Source organism: Misgurnus anguillicaudatus, chromosome 8 (assembly GCF_027580225.2).
Source record: "Misgurnus anguillicaudatus chromosome 8, ASM2758022v2, whole genome shotgun sequence".
In the NCBI taxonomy this organism is placed as follows: domain Eukaryota; kingdom Metazoa; phylum Chordata; class Actinopteri; order Cypriniformes; family Cobitidae; genus Misgurnus; species Misgurnus anguillicaudatus.
Genome location: NC_073344.2, coordinates 28622096 through 28647991, shown reverse-complemented (window position 1 = coordinate 28647991; position 25896 = coordinate 28622096). Strand labels below are relative to the sequence as shown.

Sequence of the window (25896 nt, the reverse complement as noted above, 5' to 3'; positions counted from 1 at the left end):
AAAAAAAAAGATCAGCCCAGTAACTTAGTTTTGGTAAACCATTCTCTGCAAGCATGTGAAAAAATAGCTTATTGAAATTTGTCTCCCCCTGTGATGTCAGAAGGGGATAATACCGCCCCTTAGTCTGCACTATCCAACCAGGACACTTACATTTAGTACAGAGATCAGCTCATTTGCATTTTAAAGGGCACACCCAAAAACGGCATTAACGTGCTATAATAAATCTACGGGGTATTTTAAGCTAGAACTTCACATACGTACTCTGGGGACACCAAAGATTTATTTGACATCTTAAAAAAGTCTTGTGAAATGTCCCCTTTAATGTTCAATATTAAATGGTCATCACATAAAAATTCAATCTTGAGAAATTTGTTAATGCAAGTTATCGGCAGATATCGGTTTAGTATCGGTAGATATCAGTCTAAATAATCGGCTACCGGTATTGGTGGAAAAACATAATGTCGTTGCATATCTATTATTTTTATAATATTGATAATGCATTTGCATAGGGGTTTCAAACTAGACCAGACTTTGTAAAGACACTCACAAGTCTTAAATAACCTGGTCTATATTCCTTTAAATGAAAGAAAGCACATAAGGATGAATAGCTATATCTGGCGCTGGTGTAACCTCTGACTCAGATGTGCTGTGTTCTACCAGCCCTGTCATTACCGCTCAGACTTAAATTATTGATCGTGAGCGTTCATCAGCAACACAGTCACGTCCCACAGCTCCTGTTCCAGCCCCAATACAGCCACTGAAATAATTAGGAGGATTTCTCATTAGGGCAGAATGAGAAAAGACGAGAGAGAGAGATGCAGAGCCAGAGGCGAGCCGCGAGTGTTAAATATCTCCCTCTGAGAGTTCACGGTGCTCCGATCAAATCCACTGAAAGCGGCGCGGAGATGACGGGCCTTCTCGTCCAAACCCACGACGCAGATTACAGGAATAAAACATCAATACTGAGCCAGAGAGAGGAAGCTTCAGACATCAAGATGTCACGCTGCTCGGCCAAATTAATAAAGAACCGATAAACCGAAATTTATCAGTATTTAGTTTACTTAAAGACACCGCTTTGGATAAAAGCATCCCATAAATGGAAATGACACCATCCGTCTGGCTCTCGTAAAGCTATAAGGCATTTTTTGTTAAAGGTCCCTATCATCTGACAGATATTATTGAGATGGACGCCATGAGAAATCACACCTGTCTTAGAGTCTTGTGCTGTCAAAGAAGATGGGAGAGGCCTGGTTATCAGACAAGCTAAAAATGCATATTTTTGGTCATACCTTTCATCCCTTTAATCCAAATCTATGAGTTTATTCTGGATTCTCTCTCTGCTGAACAGCAGGTTTAGGCCACACCCCCTCATTACTTGAAGAGGTTCATTATGCAAATGATGTTGCTGGAGTCGTATCAAGGATAAGCACGCGCTCTGTTATCGTTTCCAGCGCCGGGTCTTTCCTCTCCCAGATCACTCATACAGAATCATGGCCTAATAGCATCCCATTACCATAATTGCCAACACAACTAGCGTTGCGTGTCCCATCGCCTCTGAGCCGCAGTGCAACGCTCGCACATGCGACCACAGCGTTTCAATGCTCACATCAAGGCCACCGGCGTGATGTTTTCGAGCGGTTTGTTTAGGAAAGACCCTGAGAGGCACACATCAGCGCTTTATATTCTGCTGAGAAGCTAACAACAGTCTCATTACTTTTCAGTTATTATCTAATTAAAATAAATCATGCATCCTATGCGGCTAATCTCTCTCAATATGCAAATCCGTTCAGTGATATTTAGATATTGTTTATTAATGCTCCATATTTATTGTTTGCTTCACAAACACCACAGCTACATGAAGGTAAGGTTTGTGTCATGCTTTGCAATGTGTTAACCAAAGCTTTAAATAGCGAATCAAAATCTTTCAATAAACTACCAAATCGCTTAGGATTGTGGGATATCATAGAAAGCATAAATCATCTATAATCTACAATGCTAGTATTTTTACAGAGTTGTACCTAGACACATCTATGCTACCATCAAAAATGTATTTTTGTGGACAAAATGATGCACAAACATTGAGATGACACGTGTTGTCTTTTGTCGACAAAAGCAGTGCTTCTCTCGTTTCAGACGGTCTGTATTATAACATCTCTCTAGATCTTTAAGCCCCGCCCATCAACATCGCCGAACACACACAGATATACACACATACTGATATACACACTCCCATAGGAGACACACAGCTCTGATGAATTGATTGACACCATTTCCCATCTGCCAGTGCTGTCGGAGACACACAGAGAGAGAGAGAGAGAGAGATTTGAGAAAGAGGGAATATTTCTGTTTAATTTCTGAGAAACACACACATACGGTCCTGCCAAGACCCAACAGCATATTTTCTGCCAACGTTTCAGATTTCTACTTGCCCCGACTATATTTCCATTGACCCTGATGCAAAAATGCACTGATTTGTTTGCAAAATAAATAATTTTAATTAAAGCTTTTAAATCCATCACAAAAGAGACGTATCTGCATATCTTCATGAGTAGAAAAATCTAAAATACATTAATAATATAAATGGGACCCTAGAACACAAAACGGGTCAATTTTTTAAAATTGAGATTTATATCCTCTGAAAGCTGAATAAATAAGTTTACCATTGATGTATGGTTTGTTAGGATAGGACAATATTTGGCCAAGAACTGGAATTTAAGGGTGCAAAAAAATCTAAATATTGAGAAAATCACCTTCAAAGTTGTCCAAATGAAGCCTTAGCAACACATATTACTACTACTAATAATTATATATTAGTAATATAAATATCTTCATGGATCATGATCTTAATATCCTAATGATTTCTGGCATAAAAGAAAATGTGAAAAATTTGTCCATATTTAGTATTGCATGTTTAAAGTGACTCAATTCCCTCATGTGGCACAGATGTGATATGACCCACCAACGTGTAAGCGCATAGATTCTGATATTTATTCGGTTTCAGGCTTAATTTATATGCGGAAATAAATCCCATATTGAATCGGATACATGCATTCATGTCCGCAATATAAGCGTACAGATCTGATATTCCCATCTCAAAACATGTCGTGCTTCATTGAAAATGTGACGCTGGCAAATTACGTCAACTCAGGTGAACACCGCCTACAATGACACGACTCTTTTTAACAGGGCAATGGAGCACGATGGCACCATTTAATGGAGTAATGTTGACGTGTTATGTCTTGTTACAGAAACAAAGCTCTATAATCTTGTATAATCATTTTGTCAGTATGTCTACCTTCAATTGTTTTTCTAAGTGTTTGGTGTAAATGCAGATATCAGATACGAGTCGCTTTTAAAAGATGATGTAAGTGGGTCGGAAAAAATTGGATACAGGAAGGACTGTCACAATGAATAAATAATCATCTTATTGCGATAGTTTGACCTCATGATTTGAGATCACCGCAATGATTGCACATCTCTCAAAAAAACACAAGGGGGAGACACTTTATTGTGTTTATTTCTTATGAAGAATTTTCAGTTTTTGAAAGATATATTCATTAAATAATTACTTTTAAATATGTGTTGTGTCTATTAATATTTACTGCCAGGAAAACCTTGCAAAATATTTAATTTAAATAATCACAACAATTTGTGAAAATTATTTCATGAACAAACAAAAATTATGATAATTAAATGTCAAAGCAATAAAACAGGCAATTAATCGTCATAATCGTCACAATTTATCGGTTACTTATGATTGGTTTTATGGTCCAGGGTCACAAACGACATTTCCACTGGTAATTTAGTTTAATGAATGTTATAGCAAGTATCTCAGTTTACAATACGGTACAACATGCAATTTTGACCTTTTAATTTTTGTCATATGAAGGTCACATTGAAACAATCTTGGAAAGTATCCTAAAATATAAATATAATAAAATTAATAAAAAAATATATGAGATTAAATATTAGACGTGGTCAGTGAAGACAAAGAAAAACATTATTTCTCCTTTTTTTGTCTTTTTAACTCACTTTAAATAATGCTTTTATTATCTAAATATAATTGAATTGAATAAAATTACTTGTTATATCACATCAACATAATTTTCCATACAGAACGACTTCAAGAAACTGGAAATGTAATATAAACCAAAATGTAAGAATTCTGCTGTGATGCGTGTGTATCTACTGTTGGACACGATTAATACACAAATAAAATAGCTTAAAAAGTCTATAAAGTCAACAGGCCAAAAGTGAAGAAGCAGCTAGATTACTCTTTAAAATACCAAAAAAATGTGTTTGACTTTACACATCTGGATATGTCGGGTTATAGCGCTGGTCTCAATCCATTGTTAAATGATTCCTGGCATCTTTAATAGGGAATACACACAAATATCTTTTAGTTCAATTCAGTATAATACTTCAGCTAGGGAAGAAAAAGTCATGCATACTGAAATGGGGGGTTAGGGAATAAGATTTTGCACTTAAAAAATACAAAGCATACAAAGCGACTTATCCGTAAATTTGCCCCTCGTGACAACTCAATCCAATGCCCTTAATAACCATCTCTAGATTCATCCCAGCAAAGAAATCATTAGACGTGCGCGACAATCAACATCTCCAGGCCGCTAACACCATCAATCTGACGGCTTCCTTCAAACACCACCACAATTTCCAGCCTAGCAACCACACGCTCTTGATTATTGACCGCAATGTTGAAGCGACTCACAGCCACCCACATGCACTCTCTCTCTTTCTTTCTCTCTCTCTCTCTCTTTTCTTCAGCAGTTTTAATTTGACACCCTGAGTCAGGGTAACGAGGTGAGGAGAGCCGAGCCGCAGTGGAATTCATTAACCGCGCCACTGCAGGGTCTTCTCTCCCGCGTTAATGACACGCCAGGCTGCCGAGGACCGAGACAGAGCAGACACCAGATGAAATAAACATGAACCCTGTCAGCAGTGAAGGTTTGGGCTAAAGGGACAGCGAGCTCAGGGTCTGAAGACCTCCAGCCCCCGAAAGATCACAGCAGACGCCCGCAGGACCCCCGAGCCGCATGTTATTACAGACTGATGAAAACAGAGGCTGCGGATGGAAATGCGTGTCCGTGAGAGGAGCGACGGGCGGCGTGACAGTATACACGGCTGTAGATATTTTGGTGAGGCTATTATTGGCCAGGACTGTCATTTGCACATGAAACATTTATATTTACACATAAGAGTGATGAAGAGTGCAAACATACAGTACAGCACAAATTTGTTCAGGTTGTAATGATGAGTTTATAGTTCCTACACCACAAATAATGTCAGAAATCAAATCATGTGTGGATAGGAACATTACAATTTATTTTACCTCAGCTAAATAAAGAAATTGGAGTGTAAAAGATAAAACTAGTCATTTTTAATTTTTATATAAAAATTATTCGACTTTCACTGTATTGATTGTTAAGGGGGTCGCACACCGGACGCGCAGCTTAGCGCCGCGCCATTATAAAAAAAAAAACACATTTTTTATTATGAGTATATGCACACTGGCGCCAACATGTGGCGCCTGTCCGCGCCGCCCAGCTACGACTCAGGAAGTTCCTCAAATCCCTGTCGCGCCACAGAGCGCCACTCACATAGTTTAACATTAAATAACATCATATTTGTCCCAAATCATTAACGATTAACATTGGCTATATAACGTATATTTTGCATTTTGAAGTAGACGCTATCTGACGAAGCTCGCGCTATTTAATGTGCACTTCCGTTTTACGATACCTCAGAGTTGTCCTCGACGCGGGGCTGAGCTATGCGTCCGATGTGCGACCCCGTTTAGCGTCATCTAGCGGTGAGATTGTAATTCGCAACCAATGACTCAGTACACAGCCCACCCCTCCCTTTCAAAACACGTAGAGAAGCTACGGTAGCCGCCACAGGACAAACACATCATCGTCTGAGACAAAATGCGCTCTATAGATCAGTTTGTCCGTTAGGGCTACTGTAGAAACATGAAATGGCGACTTCCATGTAACCCGCGGTGTATGTAGATTAAAACGGCTCATTCAAAGTAAATAAATACATTACGGTTCATTATGTAAGGCCTTTATATCCCACTAATAATATATCTTATTAATTCCTATAATATGTGACCCCGATTAAAGTCTCACAATCAGATTATGAGATTAGGAGGATTGAAGTTTGATTTCACATTGATTTCAATCTTTGATATGACCTTAGTCAATATAAGGGCTGTACGATATTGACGAATAATTTAATTTGTAATAACTAAATTATCCGATAAACAATATGCGGTTTAGATAATACTTTCAAGGTGCAATGTGGGTCTTTCCCATTGCATAGTACCCCACGGTTTGGATCGGGTCAGCTTACTTTTGGAGGCTTTTCCACTGGGTGTAGTACGTACTAGCACCCAATACTTTTTTTAGTACCACCTCAGTTGGGGTTTCAAGCGACCCGAGCTGATACAAAAACTTGAGGTGAAAACACTGTAGATCACTGATTGGTCTGAGACCAGATCGTCACTACCAGCGTCATCGCTATAATATAAAGATTAGCTTTACCTTCGTGCTAGCTTGCGCTGTCTTGTGTAAATCTGGTGTCATCTGTGCTTTGCTGTAAGTTCCTAAACTCAATTTTAGCGATGAAAAACATCCACAGGTTGAGAATCAGGGACACCATAACAGTTTTTTCCAGATTTGCAGTTTGTGGCGGCATATTCGTGATGTGCACGTCCACATATATGCTTAAATGCAACTTAAATAAGGCTCAGTGGTGTTTGTACAGAAACTGTCATGTGAGACAAGGGTAGTAATAAACGCTAGGGATGCACGATATATCGGCCGATAACGAACTGCTTATTTTTAATATTATCGGTTATCGGTCTGATAGCAAAATTAGGCTGATAAATGAAAGCCGATAAATTATGGATTATTTTGGTTTGTTGAACCACTTCACTTGCTCATTGCTGGCCATGTGAATATTATATATGAATATTTATCGGCCTATATATATCGGTTATCGCCCCCCAAATATAAAGAGTTATCGGCCAAAATTTACATATCGGTGCATCCCTAATAAACGCGATGTGAAAACATCTATGTCAATTTTAATTTTGTGGCGGACTCAGAAATAAATTAATGTATGGGGATGTAGCGTTCCAACAATGCAAATATAACGACACACCTATAAACCCTCCCACTCCAAAGTGTTACTAAACTCAATGGAAAAGCTAACCAAGCCAAAGTAAGGTGAGCTGACCCGACCTGACCCAAACCAAACTGTGGGGTACTATGCAATGGAAAAGTGTAATTTGTGGCATCTAGCAGTGAGACATCTCACCCCTTCCTTTCGAAACGCAAAGTAAAGCTACGTAGCAGCCACATCATCATCTGAGACAACAGAGTGATAAAACGCGCCCTATAGAGAAGTTTGTCCATTTAGGGCTACTGTAGAAACATGGCGGCGACTTCCATGTAAGGGGACCCACGGTGTATGTCAAGAGATCCTCCTTAAAGTTACACAATGTCCCTTTAACACATTATTTTCTTGAGTTTTATGGTCTTAAAAATTCTGTTATTTATCTTCTCCACTTCAACCGTTTGGTGCAACAGAAAGGTTCAGTGGGTGTTTATTGAACCAAATACCCTCACAAAGAATCGTTTAGTAAAAATTAATAAACCGATTCAAACTGTGATGTAAGATTTTAGTGGTTCCCTATGTTAGATTGCGCTACACCACATTCAGAACCGAAAGAATTCATCACTTTATGTCTCTGGCAATCCAACAACATCTACATACACGTCTGCAATTAAATGATTAACGTCAAAGTGCCTGCGTTCAGGGCTCGCCGGTAATGTGCCTGACGGAATATATGAAGTACACAGACATCTCTGTCTGCTTCACTACAGATCAACTGAAATGCCAACGCAAAGAGCATGCATACGGGAAACAGAAATGTGTGTGTTGGCGGCAATGAGAGAGAGAGAGAGAGAAACAGAGAGAGAGAGAGAGAGAGAGAGACGACTCCCTCCAGCTCACATCACTTATGCCAGTCAAAACAGCAGAAGTGATGAACAAAATTTAACCGGTAAAGTGACAAGTTAAACTTCTCTTAACCAGTCCTCTTCTGTTTACATGCATGAAGAAATGTATTCAAGTGTTCAGTGATTCCAGATCAAAACGCACTTTGGAATTGGATTTAATGGAATGAAATTGAGACAGTATCTAAGTCAGAAATGATAATGAATAAAGTATCTGTTGGTGATTTTCAGTGTTTAGTTTGGATTACAAAACAAACATGCAATGAGTGGAAATGTATTAAACTATCGATTTTCTGTGTACATCCACGTGAGATCTTTCAAATCAAAAAGCTGCTGGTCTCGTTCTCCATGTAGGCTGCTAGCTGTCAACCGCACCACATCCCTTAAAACCACAATCCGACATCACCGACATAGAGGCGTGAGCTATCTGACGTACCTCGTTTGGGTCGGGACTGCGGTTGACCCTCTTTCCGAACGTCTCATCTTCAAATTCTGAAAAACCGGCCTTGACAGTCATCTGCCAGGAAAACTAAACAACGATTCAGATCGGAGGTGAATTCGAGACCCTGCGGATGACGCGGGGTGTTAGCATATCTGACAGACCGCTGACAAATTTAAACCGGGATCCAGAGACCTGGAGAGTAGCTAACTATACACCAGCCGCGAGATCAAGCGTATTCCCAACAGCACGAGCTCTGACATTTAGAAGAATATCTCCAACCATCTCATTCACGTTCCTAATAAATCAACAGTCGGCGCTTGATTTATTAGGCAAAAAGTCATATTGGCAAAAAGTCATCTTGGAAAGCGAGTGTCGTACTGTGGGTCAGGCACTTCCACGCATGTTTGGCTTGGCCGCTTCACCAGCTCTGCGTTTTTCAACTACAATTTCGGATTCGCATAGCAATTAAGACGTTGTGAATAAACTTCCGCCCCTATATTGAAGAAATAAACATACGGGAGAGTGACGAGACAACGGTGCGAGTCTCTTTATCCGACCGCACCAAAGAAAGTGACAAATTGGCCTAGTTTTGCATTTAATTAATCACAGCAGTCTGACAGCTACCTGAGCTGAGCTTGACTTCATCATTACTGTCGCCTATGTGTGTGTCGGAGATGTTTGTGGTGAAAGGAGATTGTATTTATTAACTCGTACCGCACTATTCAGCAATTCACCGGACCACTTCAGAATAAACAAGGAGCTGTCTGATTGGTTCACTTTTCAGACAATTAAAAAACAGGGATTTATTAAAGGTTGGGACTAGGAATGCATAACGATTAATCGCGATTAATCTATAGCAGAATAAAAGTTTTTGTTTACATAATATATGTGTGTGTGAACTGTGTATAATAACTTTGTATAGATAAATGCACCCACATGCATGTACATAATTTTTATACACAATACACACACATATATGATGTACACAAAAACTTCTGCTATAGATTAATCGCGATTAATCGTTATGCATTCCTAGTTGGAATTGCGACAAAACCTACAAAGAAAAGCTGATGTAAAATACTTTTAATAAGTTGATTTCCTACGCTGTGTTGTGCTGTAAAAAAATCTTAAAACCACTTTAAAGAGTATTTTGCTAATTGGATTATAATTATTACATTCGTTACTTTTATGAACTGTGTAGTTTACTTGTACTTTTAACAAGCATGTCTAGATATTAAAGCAAAAAGGTTAACAACGATAAAACAAAATGAAAGTTGACTGCCAATTAAACTTTCTTTCATTCATGAGATCACACACATTCAAAGACACGTTCACATTTGATGCTTGCTTCATTTCAGCCGTCTGTCGCGAAACTGGCAGAGGAGGACCAATCAAAACAATGAAACATGTCAGCGGACGAGAATAACAATGAAACGTGTCAGAGCTGATTAATAAACGTACTGTCAGCGGCACACCTACTTAAAGAAAGTCGTAATTTACGTCCTATCAATGCGAATGTGACTCCCGAGGAGGTTCGGCCGTCTGTGTCGAGCGCTTGGGTGGCGGGACGTTGAGTGACGGCTTTGAGGGCCTGAAGGACGTCGGACGGGCTCCGGGGCGAATGATTGACACCTTGCTCTTTATTGGCGTCGTCCCGTGAAAAGGCTGGTTCAGGGTTCATCTCCGCCCAATCGGACAGACGCAGTCGTGAAAGCATGCAGATGAAAAGATTCAGAATCAATCATCTGATGTCCAGAGGATACATTTGACCAGATTGATGTCTCATAGATGTCAAACCGATGTTAAAAATGCGTATTCATTTATAGCCAACGTTTCTGCAAGAGTGTTGATCTGTGAGACCTGAGATTTATTTCCAAATAAATCAAAACTATGAAATAACATGAATTTTACAGGAATTATTTTTTACTAAAAAAATCAACATATATCATAATATGTTAAGATTTAATTATTTTTGTATAAATTTCATCAAGTAGCTTCTTGAGGTCTTACCCGAAGATCAACAGTATTTCATATCCCAAATGAATATGTTGGCACAATTATATTTGGCCACAAATAAATTTAAACAGTTAAGCACCTTAAGATATAAACGTATACAGATAACACGATCAAGCAAAAGATACTTGTGGGACATCTAGTCGAAACCAGTAAACATCCATGGCTCTCCAAATACTTGAGAGATTACTGAGGCTGAGCAGCATTAAAATAGATAAATGTACCCAAATAACAGTGCCAGCGCATGTGCTGACAAAACCAAAAATGAAAAAGAATGTGGCCGTGTAAAATTTCCTACACGCTGTTAATATTTTATGAGCACTCGTTTTGACACCCGGCTGTATATTCCTAATTTGTGTTACTGGCTGCAACACAAATGGCTTGTGAATAAAAAAGGAGGAGGAGGAAAAGTAGATGAGGTGGAGAGGGGAGATAACAGGAGATAAGAAAGTGACGCAAAATAGACGGGAGAGATTCGGCAGTACACAAAACATCTGAAATGGCCCATTTAACTGCTCGGTATTGTGTTGCTCTTGACAGCTTCGTTTCAATACTCTATGATGGCGGAAGATGGATTGAAGACGAGCGTCACTTGTGATGAGCGTTTTTATCAAGGTTACCTTAACCTCCAAAACGCTCACGGCAGATGAAGCTATCGTGATCCAAAAGAAGAACGTATGAAAAGCCATCAGCGGTCTGATGAATCTAGGAGCTTTGGAGAAGATTATAACCGTGATGTTGAATGCCATTTACATTAGGAACACTGTACGGTGCTCCTGAAAATGCAGAGGATCTGCTGATCACAGATGAGAAGCAGCGACTGCGCAGGCCGCATGTTATCGCAAACTTTCATTTCGGTTCACACCATTTAAAAAACAGCACCGGGTACCAAAACAACCAAAGAAATTGCAAATGTCACAATAAGCATATAGCAATGGTTTGCAATAAATAAATAATTTTAATACTTCAAAAAAGTTACGTAAGACGTAAACATTACGTTAAAAGTTACGTTAAAAGTTGCGTTACGTAAAGATATCATTTAATTTGTTTTTACAAACGTGAAGCATAATCACATATCGCATTTCCATCAATACCGTGCAGCCCTAGCACTGATAATCAGAATTTGTTTTTGTAATGAGTTGGTAGTTTTTAAAAAAAGTGGACACGTTCTGTTAACAAAATTTATGCAAATTAGCAGTGATGCAATGCAACGACCACGGTTCGGTCAGCTACGCCACTGCACAACTCGAAGTGTTTTGAGTTAAATGTGCGACAGGAACTTTTCTTCCGGGATGGCACTCGCATCTGTGCTGGGAAAGCGGCCAAAACCACCGCGCTGCTTTCTCGCAAACAATTGTTTCCTTTCAGGGGGCACAAGACTCCACATGTTTCCTTAAAAAAAACACTTAAACGTAAAGTTACGTTACATTACGTAACAATATAATGGAATTTGTTTTTACAAACATGAAGCATAATCAGATATTGCATTTCCATCAATACGGTGCAGCCTTAGAACCGAGAATCAGAATTTGTTTTCGTAAGGAGTTGGTCGTTTTTAGAAAAGTGGACATGTTCTGTTAACAAAATGTATGCAAATTAGCAGTGATGCAATGCAACAATTACCAATGGGACTAATGCAGTGTAGCATCTGTGATCTTAGCCTGATGTCAATAGAATTCGTACAAACTTTACGTATTGCTACTCTTATAATTTCAAAATGCAAAAACGTATGATTATTATAAAAACAACAACGAAACCCCACCCATAACCCCAACGTCACAGGGGTCAAAGCTAATCATACAAAAATGTACGAATGTGGTCGTACGAGTTAATCACTTCGTAAAAACGTACGAAATGCCAGGAGCGTTGGTGATCCATCTCCTGTGAATATGCTACATTAAAAAAGCTGTATTGTTTAAACCCATGGTTAAATAAAATAAGGAAAAACCCAACCACTGGTAAATTAACCTAGAAAATTTCAATATTTTATTCAACCACTAGTTAAAACATCCCGGTATAGGTTTGTCTTAGGGATGGGCGATATGCCCTACAATCCATTTTGCGATATACATTGCAGCCTCTTGCGATAGCGATATGTATTGCGGTATGATGCTTTTAATAAACTTGTTTCAGAACACGTTATAAAGACCCTTAGAAAAAGTGTTTAAGTCCATAATGCCAATTTTGCGCGTGAAGCAGCAGTTAACTTATGAGCGATCTACTGGCATTGCCTTTGCATATATATTGCATATATATATATATATATAGTATATTTTCCTGCTGCTTGTTGGACGGCTTAAATCCAAACCAAGTCCAAATAATAGATGTTGCACCAGTGTTTTTCACGAGCTCCTCTGTTTCGCTGACGCTTTCAGCCATGTTTATTCAAAATGACGAATATGATTATGCGTTGCAGCCGGCAGCAGCTCGTGGCTCTAAATTTCACTGGTTGATAACGTCATCAACATGCATTATCGCGATAGTGCAATAGAATTAAAATCTCTATCGTAAGCCAATTTTGTATCGTTTATATTGCATATCGTTTATATTGCCCATCCCTAGTTTGTCTTTAATTTAACCAACCATGAGTTGAAATAACCCAGCATTTTTATTGTATAATTAATTAAGCGTAGTCAAGTTAATGTTGTTGTGAGCAATTTCACTATTCTGTATGATCTGTCTTATACCATCAGTGATATAATAAAAATGTAAACCCTCGCTTTCACACCAAACACAATCGGTTTCAGGTTCTAGTGTAAAATCACCCATGGGGAGCACTCGTAATTGGTTACTTTTTGTTAATGCCCCCAAATCTGGCATACCTACACTGACATCACATAAAGTTGTACGTAGGACTGAATCTGTCCAAGCTGGATGCAGCCAGCAGTAAATGAAGCGTGACGGGACAGAGAAGTGCCATACGCTTGTTATGCTGATCTGGTTCTGAGTCCAGATGACTCATGCATGTATTTTGGGCCACAAGTCATAAATTGCCAAAGAAATAGAAGGAGAAAGCTCAGCAAATCTGCACGGACAGAAGAAAAACTCTAGGAAACGCATATCTCGAAATCTCTTTTGAAAAGTCATGAAAGCGAAAGAGGCGTACAAGACGAACTACACGTTCCACAACAACTGATCAAAGTTGTCAAGGCCTCTGTTTCAAATAACACAAACGTGCCTGTCTCCAGCCGTAACCTTTTCGACGGTGAAGTCCCGAGATGACCTGCGAGCACCTGTTTTATCTTTAACATCCCTGACAGCGCACTAGGTTTGCGTGAGGACAATGTCTTCTGAAGTGCTGAGCCAGCTGGACGGAGATGTCCTCCATTTACCAAAACCACTAAGACCTAACAGAGCATAACTACAGCTCGCCAAAGCTCTTTAAGAACAAGACCGGAGAGAAAATAGCTCATCGTTCCCCATGTAAGCGAGGTGAGATGGGGTTACGGACCATAAAACGTCCGATTCGAGCATTAAACGACCACGGTTCGGTCATCTACGCCACTGCACAACCCGAAGTGCTTGGAGTTAAATGTGCGACAGGAACTTTTTCTTCCGGGATGGCACTCGAGTCTGTGCTGGGAAAGCGGCCAAAACCGCCGCGCTGCTTCTCGCAAACATTTGTTTCCTTTCAGGGGGCACAAGACTCCACATGCTTCCTTAAAAAAACACTTCCGTGCCACGAATGCCGTGTCAAAGGGGCTATTTTAAGACGGACACACGAGACCGGATGCTCAACTGTGACTTTGAATAAACGAATGCATGTATAATGTTCTGATGTGAATGTAATGTCACTAATACACTTAAGATTCTGAAAGTGTAAGAAATATTTTGTCGCTGGACACAATGAGGAGACAGACAGAAATACTGAGAGACAGCAGCCATATATTAGCATGTCTAATTATGTGCAATTTGCATAGAAAGGCCATCCATTTGAGCGAGAGACAAAGAGAAAGGATGAGAGAGAGAGCGTGGCATTACTTATCTCTCTAGGGATGCTCACGGGAACAGTTATCCCTATATTGATTTGTAACATCACCACAGAGAAACACATCAATTCAATCTCTAATCACACTTTATGACCATACGAGGCTTTTACAAAGCTTATGTCTAAGTCTAAAGTCATCCCTGTTTTGTCTGGACACAGTTAAGTCAGACAAAAAATTTTTCCTACGAAACACAAAAGGATAACTTTAAGGCATCTTGATACAGTGTCTGAATTACACCAATGCAAAACATGCAAACAAAATGAAAACAAAAGCACAGATAGTCACTCACAATACAGAATTTATGAGAGCATATCGTATATAATCCCACTTGCACTATGAATGAAAGGCGATAGCACGCATAAAGCGACTAAAGTGTCGTATACGGCGTCTTGTTAAATATCAGAGGCAAAGATGCAAATAAAAAGGTTATGCCAGTAATGCGACGTACCGCACTGAGGTATGGCTTGTGGGGATCGTGATGTATGGCCGAGATGCATGAGAGGTGAAAAGCGTAACGGGGGGGTGGTTGTGGGCATCCTAAGAGCCCAGGGCAAAAGGGGGATAAACGTTGATTAGTGTTGATTTTGTCCACAGAACACCCGGCAACTGACAGTGGGACTAAACTGCAGTGAAAGGCAACCATTAATCTTGGTCTGGTTTAAGTAGTGTATATTAATTTGTGTCATTTCCACTACGTGAAGAGACGCTTCTCCCTCTCTCTCTGTATGTGGCGACTGCCTGTAGTGGCTGTGATGGCGACAGGGGGGAGGAAATGAGATTCTGAACCTTGCATTAAAGACAGACGACTCCTCTGGGGTTGGTATGGCAACCGCGCTAGCAAGAAGCACTTCTCATTCACTTTAATGCGCATTACAAATTTTCAGATTTGATTAAAGTCGTAACATATAAAGAAAGCTGGCAGTAACGCCGGGCCAAGTGTGTCTCCACCTACACGCTTTATAAAGAGCTGCCTGAAACAGACGAAACAAAGCAAACGGACTGATCAAATCGCCGGCGTGTCGTTGATGTACTGCACGCCGAGATGTTTAATGGTAGTAAACAGCGACCGTTCAGATCTCTCTGAGCGCAGAAGACCTTTAGCTGAAAAACTTCAGACAGATTATGTTAAAAATGCAGTAGCTGTGTAATATTTTTCTTAGACATTCAGACTTATTGTGAACACAAATCTGGCAATTTCTAATGTGCATTGCAACACAACAAATAGCGACGCGAAAATATTGGAATATCTTATCGATCATTCAATTATGTAGACCCTTATATCAATTTTTGTTTAGCTTATTTATTGTTATACAGTTAAATACAAATCAGAAACACATACAAAAAAATTTCACCTAAAATTTTAACTCTTTTCCCGCCAGAATTTTAAAAAAAGGTGGCCGGCTAGCGCCAGAAGAGCTTTAGCTGAAAAACATCAGACAGATTATGTTAAAAATGCAGTAGCTGTGTAATATTTTTAGATACGGCATTTAGACACAAATCTGACAATTTCTAATGCGCAACACAAAAAATTGCGATGTAGCGGCATGTACATATCGCAATATCTCATCAAACGGCCAATTATTTAGATCCTTATATCAATAATTTTATTTATTTTTAGCTTATTTATTGTCATACAGATCAATACAAATCAGAAACACATACAAAAAAATTACACCTAAAATTTTAACTCTTTTCCCGCCAGCATTAAAAAAAGGTGGCCGGCCAGCGCCAGAAGAGCTTTAGCTGAAAAACATCAGACAGATTATGTTAAAATTGCAGTAGCTGTGTAATATTTTTAGATACGCCATTCAGACACAAATCTGACAATTTCTAACGCGCAACACAAAAAAATTGCGACTTAGCAGCATGTACATATCGCAATATCTTATTGAACGGCCAATTATTTAGATTCTTATATCAATATTTTTTTTTTTAGCTTATTTATTGTCATACAGATCAATACAAATCAGAAACACATAGAGAAAATGTGCACTTAAAATTTTAACTCTTTCCCCGCCAAGCATTTTTTTTTGTTGACAGCCAGCGCCAGCATTTTTTATGATTTTCACAAAAGTTTAATGCCTTCCAGAAAATGTTCTTCTTTAAATGTATAAACAAGCAATATATCAAATTTCAAAAAGAAAAAACATTTCATCCTATCTTCATTTGTTCTTTTTTTCAAATATGTGTAGGTTTTTCTCAAAATTTTTAGCAAAAAGCTGAGATAATTGCGTTTTTGTGAACAACTTTTGTTAGAGATCAGATTCAGAGCGATGATGAAAACATACATTGAGTTTGAACTGTTTGACCTGAGGGATTGTTTACGGGTTTTAAAAAGTTGGTAAGAGCGCCACCTGGTGGATAATAACGGAAAGACGGATTGCCGAAAAAACGCGTCATTGGCAGGGAAGCGTTTTCTCTTAACTGACGACTTATTAAGTAGTATCGACTTGGATTCACAAGTCATATAAACGTTTATTTTTTTATCTTGACTAGTGATGTGATGAAAAACTAATTAAGCTAATTCAAATTTATTTTATAAGTTACAGCAACTCAACAAAATGAAAGTTTAAATGACTTGTAGTTACTTAACAATTTTAGTACAAAAAAACACAAACTTCGAAACTTAGATGGCCGTTTATCAGTACATCTCTGAAAAAACTAAACCCACAAATTTGTTATATTAAAAAATACTTTTGAAGATACTGTGGTTTTAACATATAATGCTTTGTGTCTCGATTATTGGCGAAAATTATAATCACGGTTATTTTGGGAAATCTTAAACACGATTACTTAGTGGCTTTAAAAACATGCATTTATTTAACCATTTTATTAAAAAGGCCATTTCACAAGACTTTAAGATGTAAAATAAATCTTTGGTGTCCCCAGAGCACATATGTGAAGTTTTAGCTCAAAATGCCATACAGATAATTTATTATAACATGTTAAAATTGCCACTTTGTAGGTGTGAGCGAAAATGTGCTGTTTTGGGTGTGTCCTTTAAAATGCAAATGAGCTGATCTCTGCATTAAATGACAGTGCCGAGGTTGGATAGTGCAGATTAAGGGGCTGAATTATCCAATTCTGACATCACAAGGGGGGCCAAATTTCAACGAACTACTTTTTCACATGCTTGCAGAGAGTGGTTTACCAAAACTAAGATACTGGGTTTATCTTTTTAACATTTTTTAGGTTGATAAAAGCACTAAGGACCCAATTATAGCACTTAAACATGGGAAAAGTCAGATTTTAAGATATGTCCCCTTTAAAGGTGTAGCGGAGGATTTTCTCGAATTTTAGAAAAGAACCGCCTTCTCCACTTTTTTAAAAAATGCAATTGCCCAACACTCCTGATTGACACCTAGGAGGACCAATAGTCTTGATGATCCACCCGGAAAAAGAAAATCTACCTTTAAGTAAGTGTTGCAATAGGCTACATGTGTCATAGCAGTGGTGCTTTCGAAGTGCCTCACATACACATCGGTCTAGCAGCATGCAATTCATAATTGTTTTACCTCGATAATCTTGTTTTTGTAATTGTTTGAATCAAAAATTAAAACCGAAAATCAAAACCGATTAATTGCACAGCTCTAGTTAATAGTTTAAGGTGACAATGAGAAATAACATCACGATACGGGCAGACAGATGCCGTGACGTCGTCTTCCATAAGCAGTTAAATCAACGACACCCCAAACTCGCCGTCGTGCTTAATTACCAAATAGCATCACAGTTAAATTCCAGCTATTAAGCTTCTTAATATGATTAACACATCTCAATTAGGCCACTGACAATTTGCATAATTCATAAGGTAATGCGATTGTGCTCCAGTGTATACTCAGAGCGAACGATGACAGATTTCTCCGTAACTGCTGTCGCGTGCTCTCCTAATCTCATTTCGGCGAAACCGTTCCAAAAAACGCCACGTTGGCCGCACGCCGCCAGTCAGCTGCATGTGGCTCTATTATGTGCTGGATTAGGCTTTAGCGTTTCCGCTCGAAGGATGATGAGCCCGTCCGACAGATGTGATTCTCGTATCCTGCTCGTTCCCTCTCCGCGGAGAGATGCTGCATCAGCATGTTTAAAGGACATGTGCAAAAAACAACCGAATGAAAGAATTTGCAACACAATTTAGGACTGAGCCCGGCCCTGGTCATCTCCAGTATATCTGAAATAACATTTACAGCTGCGGTATTGACGACAGGCAACAACTTATGATCTCTGGGAGCTTTGATGGAGAACACAATCTGGTATAAATAACTAATGGATAAATTGTTGATGCTGTATATGATACAACATGCACATTTTCTGTATGCAAAACTTTGCCAAAATGTGCATTAGTGCATGAGATCCTGCATCCCATAATGCACTCTGTTCAAGATCTGCAGTCTGACTTTTCATTTCCAGCATTTGAAATAAACCAAAAGTAACATCAGATTTTTAACATCTGTTTCTTAACTCAACCGACTGCCAAGACATTTTTGGACAAAACTAATCCAAGATGAAATAGTTAGCACCAATCGTAACAATTTGTGAGGAAATCCAGAAAATGCCAGAATGTTCCCCCTTTCAATCCATTCGGTGACAACGGGCATGTTATTGTTAGCAGTATAACCTTTATAAAGGTGTTAAATGTGTGTCAGGCTGCTGTTTGGACACGCAAAGAAACGCTGTAGATGATTTATTTATGTTGTAATGAGCTGCAGACGTATATATTTTGGCCGCTGGTGCGTTCGGTTAGAGGAGACGAACTTCCCACAGGACTGAAAAATCCACACGTAGCCATACGGATCTCTGGCTCATTTTAGTCCTGTCAAATATTCCCGACCCTGCCTTCTTTTCACCTTATCCTCACACATCAAAAAATAACATTACATCACTCCGACCCCAGGCGCTAAACCTTACGGCGTTTAAACGCATGCCAGAAGAAAAACTAGCCTTTTGTTTAAAAGCGCTGGCAGGAAAAACACTGCAAGCTGAGATTTGTTTGATTTGACAGCGGTTTTAAATAATGGTTGCGGGATATTTACATTTGCAATAAAAAAATCCTAGTATTTTTTATTACCCAAATTGTATTCAGAAAAGAATTAATCTTTCTAGCATATTCTGTAAACAAGTAGATAAACAGCTTGTTGTCAACAAAAAACAAAACTTAATTTTTCTTTGGATTGGGTTGGGTCAAGGCCGGATGGTGTGTTCATGACCCAAAAGTGCAAAACTTTTACTCATTATAGAAAAAATAAACATTTTTATAGCTAAGCGAAGAAAAACTACTGAAAGATAAGGAAAGAAATACACAAAAACAACCCACTGTGCAGATAAACACTTTCTATTAGAGCTTCATTTGGAGGTTTATGAAGATAACAACTATCCGTACGCCATCTAAAATCTCTGACAGGTGCTGAAAACTGAAGTCTGAGGCGGTGAAGTGTCGTGACTGTTTCTCTGTCAAAGCTGAAGGTTCAAGGTGATGTCACAGAACCAACTCTGACAATCGGCAATTAGATGCCTGACACCGTTCTGAAGTTCCACGAGATCCAAGAATTCCTCTTCCACGGAGACGAGTTTCCATGTGTCGGGAAACCAAAAGTGGAAGAAAGATATTTGCAGTGTTCCTTTCAAGTGCCGACTGGGTTTATATCGTTATAAAGAATAATGAAAACGGTTCTGCATGCTGTTGGATCCGCGCGAGCCAGCTGAGAGTGTATTTTTGGAAAACCATTCGGTGACAAACATTTCCAACATCAGTCAAGGCTACACGCTTCAAAGATCACAGATGGCCGGAGAGACGTTACCTCTGTTTTCATGAAGGTGTCAACAAGCAGAACATTTCTAAATCAAACTCATTACATTCCAGATTACATTTTAGCATGCATGCCGATAAACTAGCAAACAACTGTTAGGATTACATCTAAACATGAAGTTAAACCGCACAATTGTATTTTCTGGAAAGGATGTGAAGTTACTCTTATTTACAACCTTGAGCGGCTTATTACTTTTCTAAAATTGATAAAATAAACTTTTTAAAGTTTAGCACAATAAAAGTCCCTCAAGTAATACACTTTTGTTTATGGTCGTCAAACTATGCAAGTACAATATAAAGTAACAGGGGGTCCGAGGCCCCTTGGGGGTCCGTGGTGATATAACTCAGGGTCCTCCAAATATTGTTTGATTTTAATAAATTAAATTATGCATCCAACTAATCTGCATTAGGCTAATAATAGAAATTATACAAACTTAACTGAAATAAAAGTTCCCATATAAAATGAGATAAAACCAATAAAATCAATATTTTGATTTGATGCATGCTGGGATCCCTGCTCCTCCTCCTCTATATCCTTTAAGAGGTCCTTGCCCTGAAAAAGGTTAAAGACCTCTGATATAAAGTGTTTCACATGTGACCTAAAGCACAACTTATCCAATCAGAATTGAGTGTCAAATGAGTTTTTACACTCAGTCGACATCCAAGGTGTCACTACATTAGGATAAAAACACTTTAAATCCCGTAAAAGATAAACAGATCCTTCACTTGTTTCAACACACACACACACACAAACACAAACACACACACACACACACACACACACACACACACACACACACACACACACAAACACACAATAGCCGTTGCAAAGACTACATTCCTCAGATGAGAATGAAAGTGAATGTACAGACAACAGAGGAAACGCAAAATAAAGCACTTGTTTCACCTTCTTTGCGACTCTGTTTAGATTTCGCTCTGTATCCGTGGTTCTGTGTATCTCAGTAAAAACAGAGAGCCGGGTCATGAGGTCGGGTCGTGACCTGAGCTCATGTCCTCCCTACAGGTGTCAATCAGGACGCTGAGAGTTCAACAAACACACACACACACACACACACACACACACACGTTCATGAATGGGACTTCGTAATTAAAACTATTTCCTAGTTTTTTGTTTTTCCAAAACTATCCGTTTATATGATTTTATAGTATTGTGATGTTTTAGCAAAGGTTAAAAAAATGTTTACGAAAGCTACATGTATTTGACTGTACAGGTTTTACTCGTTTAAATGTCCCAAAAGGATTTTTTAACTAAAAAACACAAGACATTTGTAAGTCACAATAGAAGAAGATTCTCAAAACATCATAAACTGGTTTGTAAAACAAACAAATCATCATTTAATTTTATTTTGAAAATCCCGGTAAAACTTAACAAATTTTATATTTGTTATAATAAAAAATGTGTTTTATTTTATATAAATAATTAAAAATGATACAAAATAATAGTAAACGTGGAAATATTTAAACAATTAATAGTAAATAATTTTTACTTTTTTTTTAGATTTACTGTTAAATAATATCATCCTACATAATGTAAAGAACATTTAGTGAAAATATAATCTTGATATCTTTAATATTGCCTGAGTAAAGCCATGGCAAAGATTAAAATCAATGTGAAATTAATGGTTGAAATCAAACTTTGTACTACAAATGCGATTTTGAGACTTAAGTCTGGTTTTCACAGACAGGGTTGCATTTTTAAGGGAATTAAACATTACAGGCAAACTTTTTTTAAAACTGCCGTAAAGAAAATTACATGCTTAAATTAAATTTTTTTAAATTGATTCTGTTAAATATCTTGTTTAGGTAACACAAATAAGCCGTATTTCGGCTGTAACAAAACATTTTGCATTTTAAAATAACATTCATGAGTCAGAACTTAATGTTTATGATCTTACATCGTGATCTCCAACGGTTTTTATGCACACATTTGTCGATAAACCGCATACATCAAACAAAACAAAAAACTTTAATTCTCAAGTCTCAAATCAAAGCAACAATCATACACGAAATAAAACCATGACTCTGTAGCTCTTTGGGTTCGACTTTGTAAACACTGAGGATTTCAAACTCCAAAATATTTTCAGACGTGACCCATGCCAAATGTTTTTATCCATTCAAGTTTAAAATAAAACAGATGTTACCTACAAATTATAACATTTTTACAATACCAGCAATGATAAACAACAAATCTCAAATATAAACTCTTCTTTTTAACCCGTGCTGTCCTCTGAAGCTCAAACTGGGACCCAGACGAGGCTCCAAGTTTTGGCCCTTCATATTTTTGATGTACTGGGCGCAGAGGAGCGGTGCAGTCTGGGATACGTCCGTGAACGCTCGGCGTTTCATGTGAGCTCGAACTCTGAGTGAACTCCGAAAAGAAAAACAAACAGAGAAGGAAACGGCAGGGAGTGAAACTCCACGCATAGCTGTGTGTCACTCCTCTCTCGGACGCAGAGCAGGAGCTTAGCAGCAGGCCGCGCTCAGGCCTGAAACTCAATGAAAACATCATCGAGGAGCATCACGGCAGGCAGCCGAGGAGACAAAATAAACAATCTCCCACCGTCTCACAGCTGGAACAAAGATAACGATAAAGAAATCTGCTTTATCCCTCATCTACTCCTTTTTATTTCATGCACTAATGACTGTGAAACACACTGGAACCATTTTCCACCACCGAGCGATAGCGTCTCAATATCTCACAAGTGCAAATCACACGTAATTCCTCCTCTCGAGGAAGCCACATAAAAAACCAATACTACAGCCAGCGTGACACGCTCACCACAAATGTGACTTTTGCCCCTTTTCCAGCAGCAGATCATCTATTACATATACAACATATTAAATCATTCTGATGGCTGGAAAATTACATCACAGCCACAAAATCCATGATTGACAGCTCCAAAAATGCACAAACACAAATTTCATTCAACTTCCCAAAATAAACACCGCAGCTAGGCGAGTTATGGTGGTTTGTAATTTAATATTATACTTTCCTAACCAGAACAGAGCTGGATTGATGTTTTGGGAGCAAAAAGACAAACCGAGTACAGTATGAGAGCGATACTGTAAATAGGATTTACCAATGAGAGGTTTACTTCATTTCCCCACAAGGCCACATTCACACACCAGCCAATCACAATGTAAAAATATAAATAAATAAAATCACAACATGGCATTACAACACAACACTGAGTTTCCAATTATAATATTTTTACTGCTGTTATTTACGTAACTAAATACGTCACGACGTGCAAACGTTTAAATGCAACACGAAACCTTCGAGCAGATGCTAAAATATAGAGCCACAGTCGAAATATCCAAGTGATGTTCAACAATGCAATCCTTTGATGGATATAATGCTAAATGGCCCGTGCGATCATGATGTATATTTCGAAGGCATAACATCACTTACCGGTTTTCTCTTTGATTTCACACAGGACGTTAAATAGAGCCGGCTTCATTCTGTGACAGTTAAGAGCGTGTTTCCTGAAACACATGGAAAGGCCACGGTAAGCATTCGAAAAGCTCGATATTTCACTCTGCTACACAGTTATTTTTTAGGCCTGTTGGCTAATCGTGAAATGGTCTTAGTGAAATCAAATGCATTTTTATTTAAACTAAAAAATGCAATTATTAATAATAGTTATTTTTATTAATTATATACATTTCAGCTGTGTCTGTAACAACCCAGAACTAGTTTAATCGTTCACTGTTTACATAATTCATCTAAAATAAAAATAATCTTCCATTATTTCTCTAGAAATAATTTGCAATTTATCTTATTTTTTTTTCTTACATTTTAAACTGTTTTTTGCAATATTAACTATTCACACTTCTGAACAAAAATCAGATTTTCAAATCTACTGAATTATAAATTAAAAACCTCTGTTCAGTACTTGTGTGAGTAAAAGGCCAACATTACACATATGATATGAGTCTCAATGCTGTCTGTCACCTTCTATCTTGGCATCTGTTCATTTCTATTGACAAAAAATGAGCACCGCATGTCAAAAAAATCCCCTGATGTCTGTCACCAGACACTGACAACAGCTATTGTGTTCTCATTCAATATCTACTTTTATCAATAACATCAGATGTGCATATATGCAGCCAAATAATATACTGATAGCAAACATCTAAACCCATGCAGACAATCAACATAACACAAATATTACATTTACTGTAGTCATACCACAGTAAAATTGTAGTTGTAGTGTGAGCCAGCTGTCATAAACAAAGCAAACACAAAATGACAGAAAGATTGTGAAGGTTTTATATGGATTTCTTATATTATGGTACAGGTTGAACACTACCTGTGAGATTGTATGACACTTTACATTTATTAAGGGTTACTGACAATATACCAATTCAGCTGAGATAAAAAATACTCAAGTAGTATTTACTATAGTAAATATAGTATAACTTAGTAAATATTAAAATAGCAGGCTATACTACAGTATTTACTACACATTTGAGTTCACTATAGTTACAAATAGTAAAAAAGTGTAGTGATTACTAAGTATACTACAGTATTTATTCACCTGAGAGGTTAATTACCCTAAAATGTAAAAATGTGTGCATGCATGCATGTCCACTTTTAATTTTGCATTATAATTAATATTGAGCATAAATGAATGATTTCTTATTTTCTTTAAAACTGTATTTACGTAATAATTTAATTAATAATCATTTTAATGAATCAATAATTAATTACACTTTTTATAAACAATTATATATGTGTGTGTGTGTAAATTATAGCTCCATATAAACTTCAGGTATAAAATGTGTAATTTATGTTATTTGATTCAATTATTATTTGCACTTCTTTAATTTTACTCTTGTGTATTTAGTAATGTAATAAGTGTTGGTTGTCACCTGGCCTGCGCCTCGTCCAGACTCTGGTCTGTGATGGTCATGATCTGTTGTAAGATGTCTCCAATGTCCTGCTTTCTCCCGTCACCGTCGCTGTTCTCCGGTATGTGCTGAGACAAACCCGGGTGCCCGCTCATCCCCACGCCCGCGTGAGCGTGCATCAGGCGCGGCTGCTCGTCCATGTCGGCCCCGTACGTTCTCCTGTCACGCTGCGGCGGAGGTTTCTCCGGACCGGTCCCGTTTCTCACCCTGACCCCGGTGCTCCTCTTGCCAAGACCTTGAGCGCGCTTACCGCCGGTGTCAGCCGGACCTTACACACTGAATGGACCCGTGCGCGTGAGCTGTCGGTGCCGCGTTGCGCTGCTACTAATCGGTTCCCGCGTAAAGGCAAGCGCTTGACACACGCGCGCGTTATTTCAATGTTTCATCCTGCTGCTTTTGTTACATTGTAACACTAACAGCTCGGACTGATGCTTAAGCCCCGCCCTCGCTGTCCGATTGGACGCGTAGATCGCGTTGCTCCGCCCACAGACGGCTTTCAGCGCACGTCAATCATTGCGCACGAGAGATGAGGCGCGGGAACGCGCTTTCGTGTCCTCCTGAGAGACAGCTTTTCATTTCTGTCCATTATTGTGGACATTATTGTGCTGTGTGGGTTTTTTTATTGATACCTCAGCAACACGTGAATATTTCTGCAGCAAATTGGGACAAATTTTA

The 25896-nt window shown here is 38.5% G+C and overlaps 1 protein-coding gene across 3 annotated transcripts in view; it reads right to left on the bottom strand.

Moving 5' to 3' along the window:
- pbx1b (pre-B-cell leukemia homeobox 1b) overlaps positions 1–25648 on the bottom strand; it is an 80866-nt gene extending 55218 nt beyond the window's left edge. For 2 of the 3 annotated variants that reach the window (XM_055213465.2, XM_055213466.2), the window contains exons 1-2: positions 25183–25648; positions 23720–23793 (exon numbers count right to left, since the gene is read on the bottom strand). In XM_055213465.2, the coding sequence (XP_055069440.1) occupies positions 23720–23793; positions 25183–25361 (253 nt within the window). In that variant the 5' untranslated portion in view covers positions 25362–25648. The remainder of the gene's footprint in view (positions 1–23719; positions 23794–25182) is intronic. The other variant, XM_055213468.2, reaches the window with a different exon arrangement.
- Between the last annotated feature and the right edge of the window lie 248 nt (positions 25649–25896).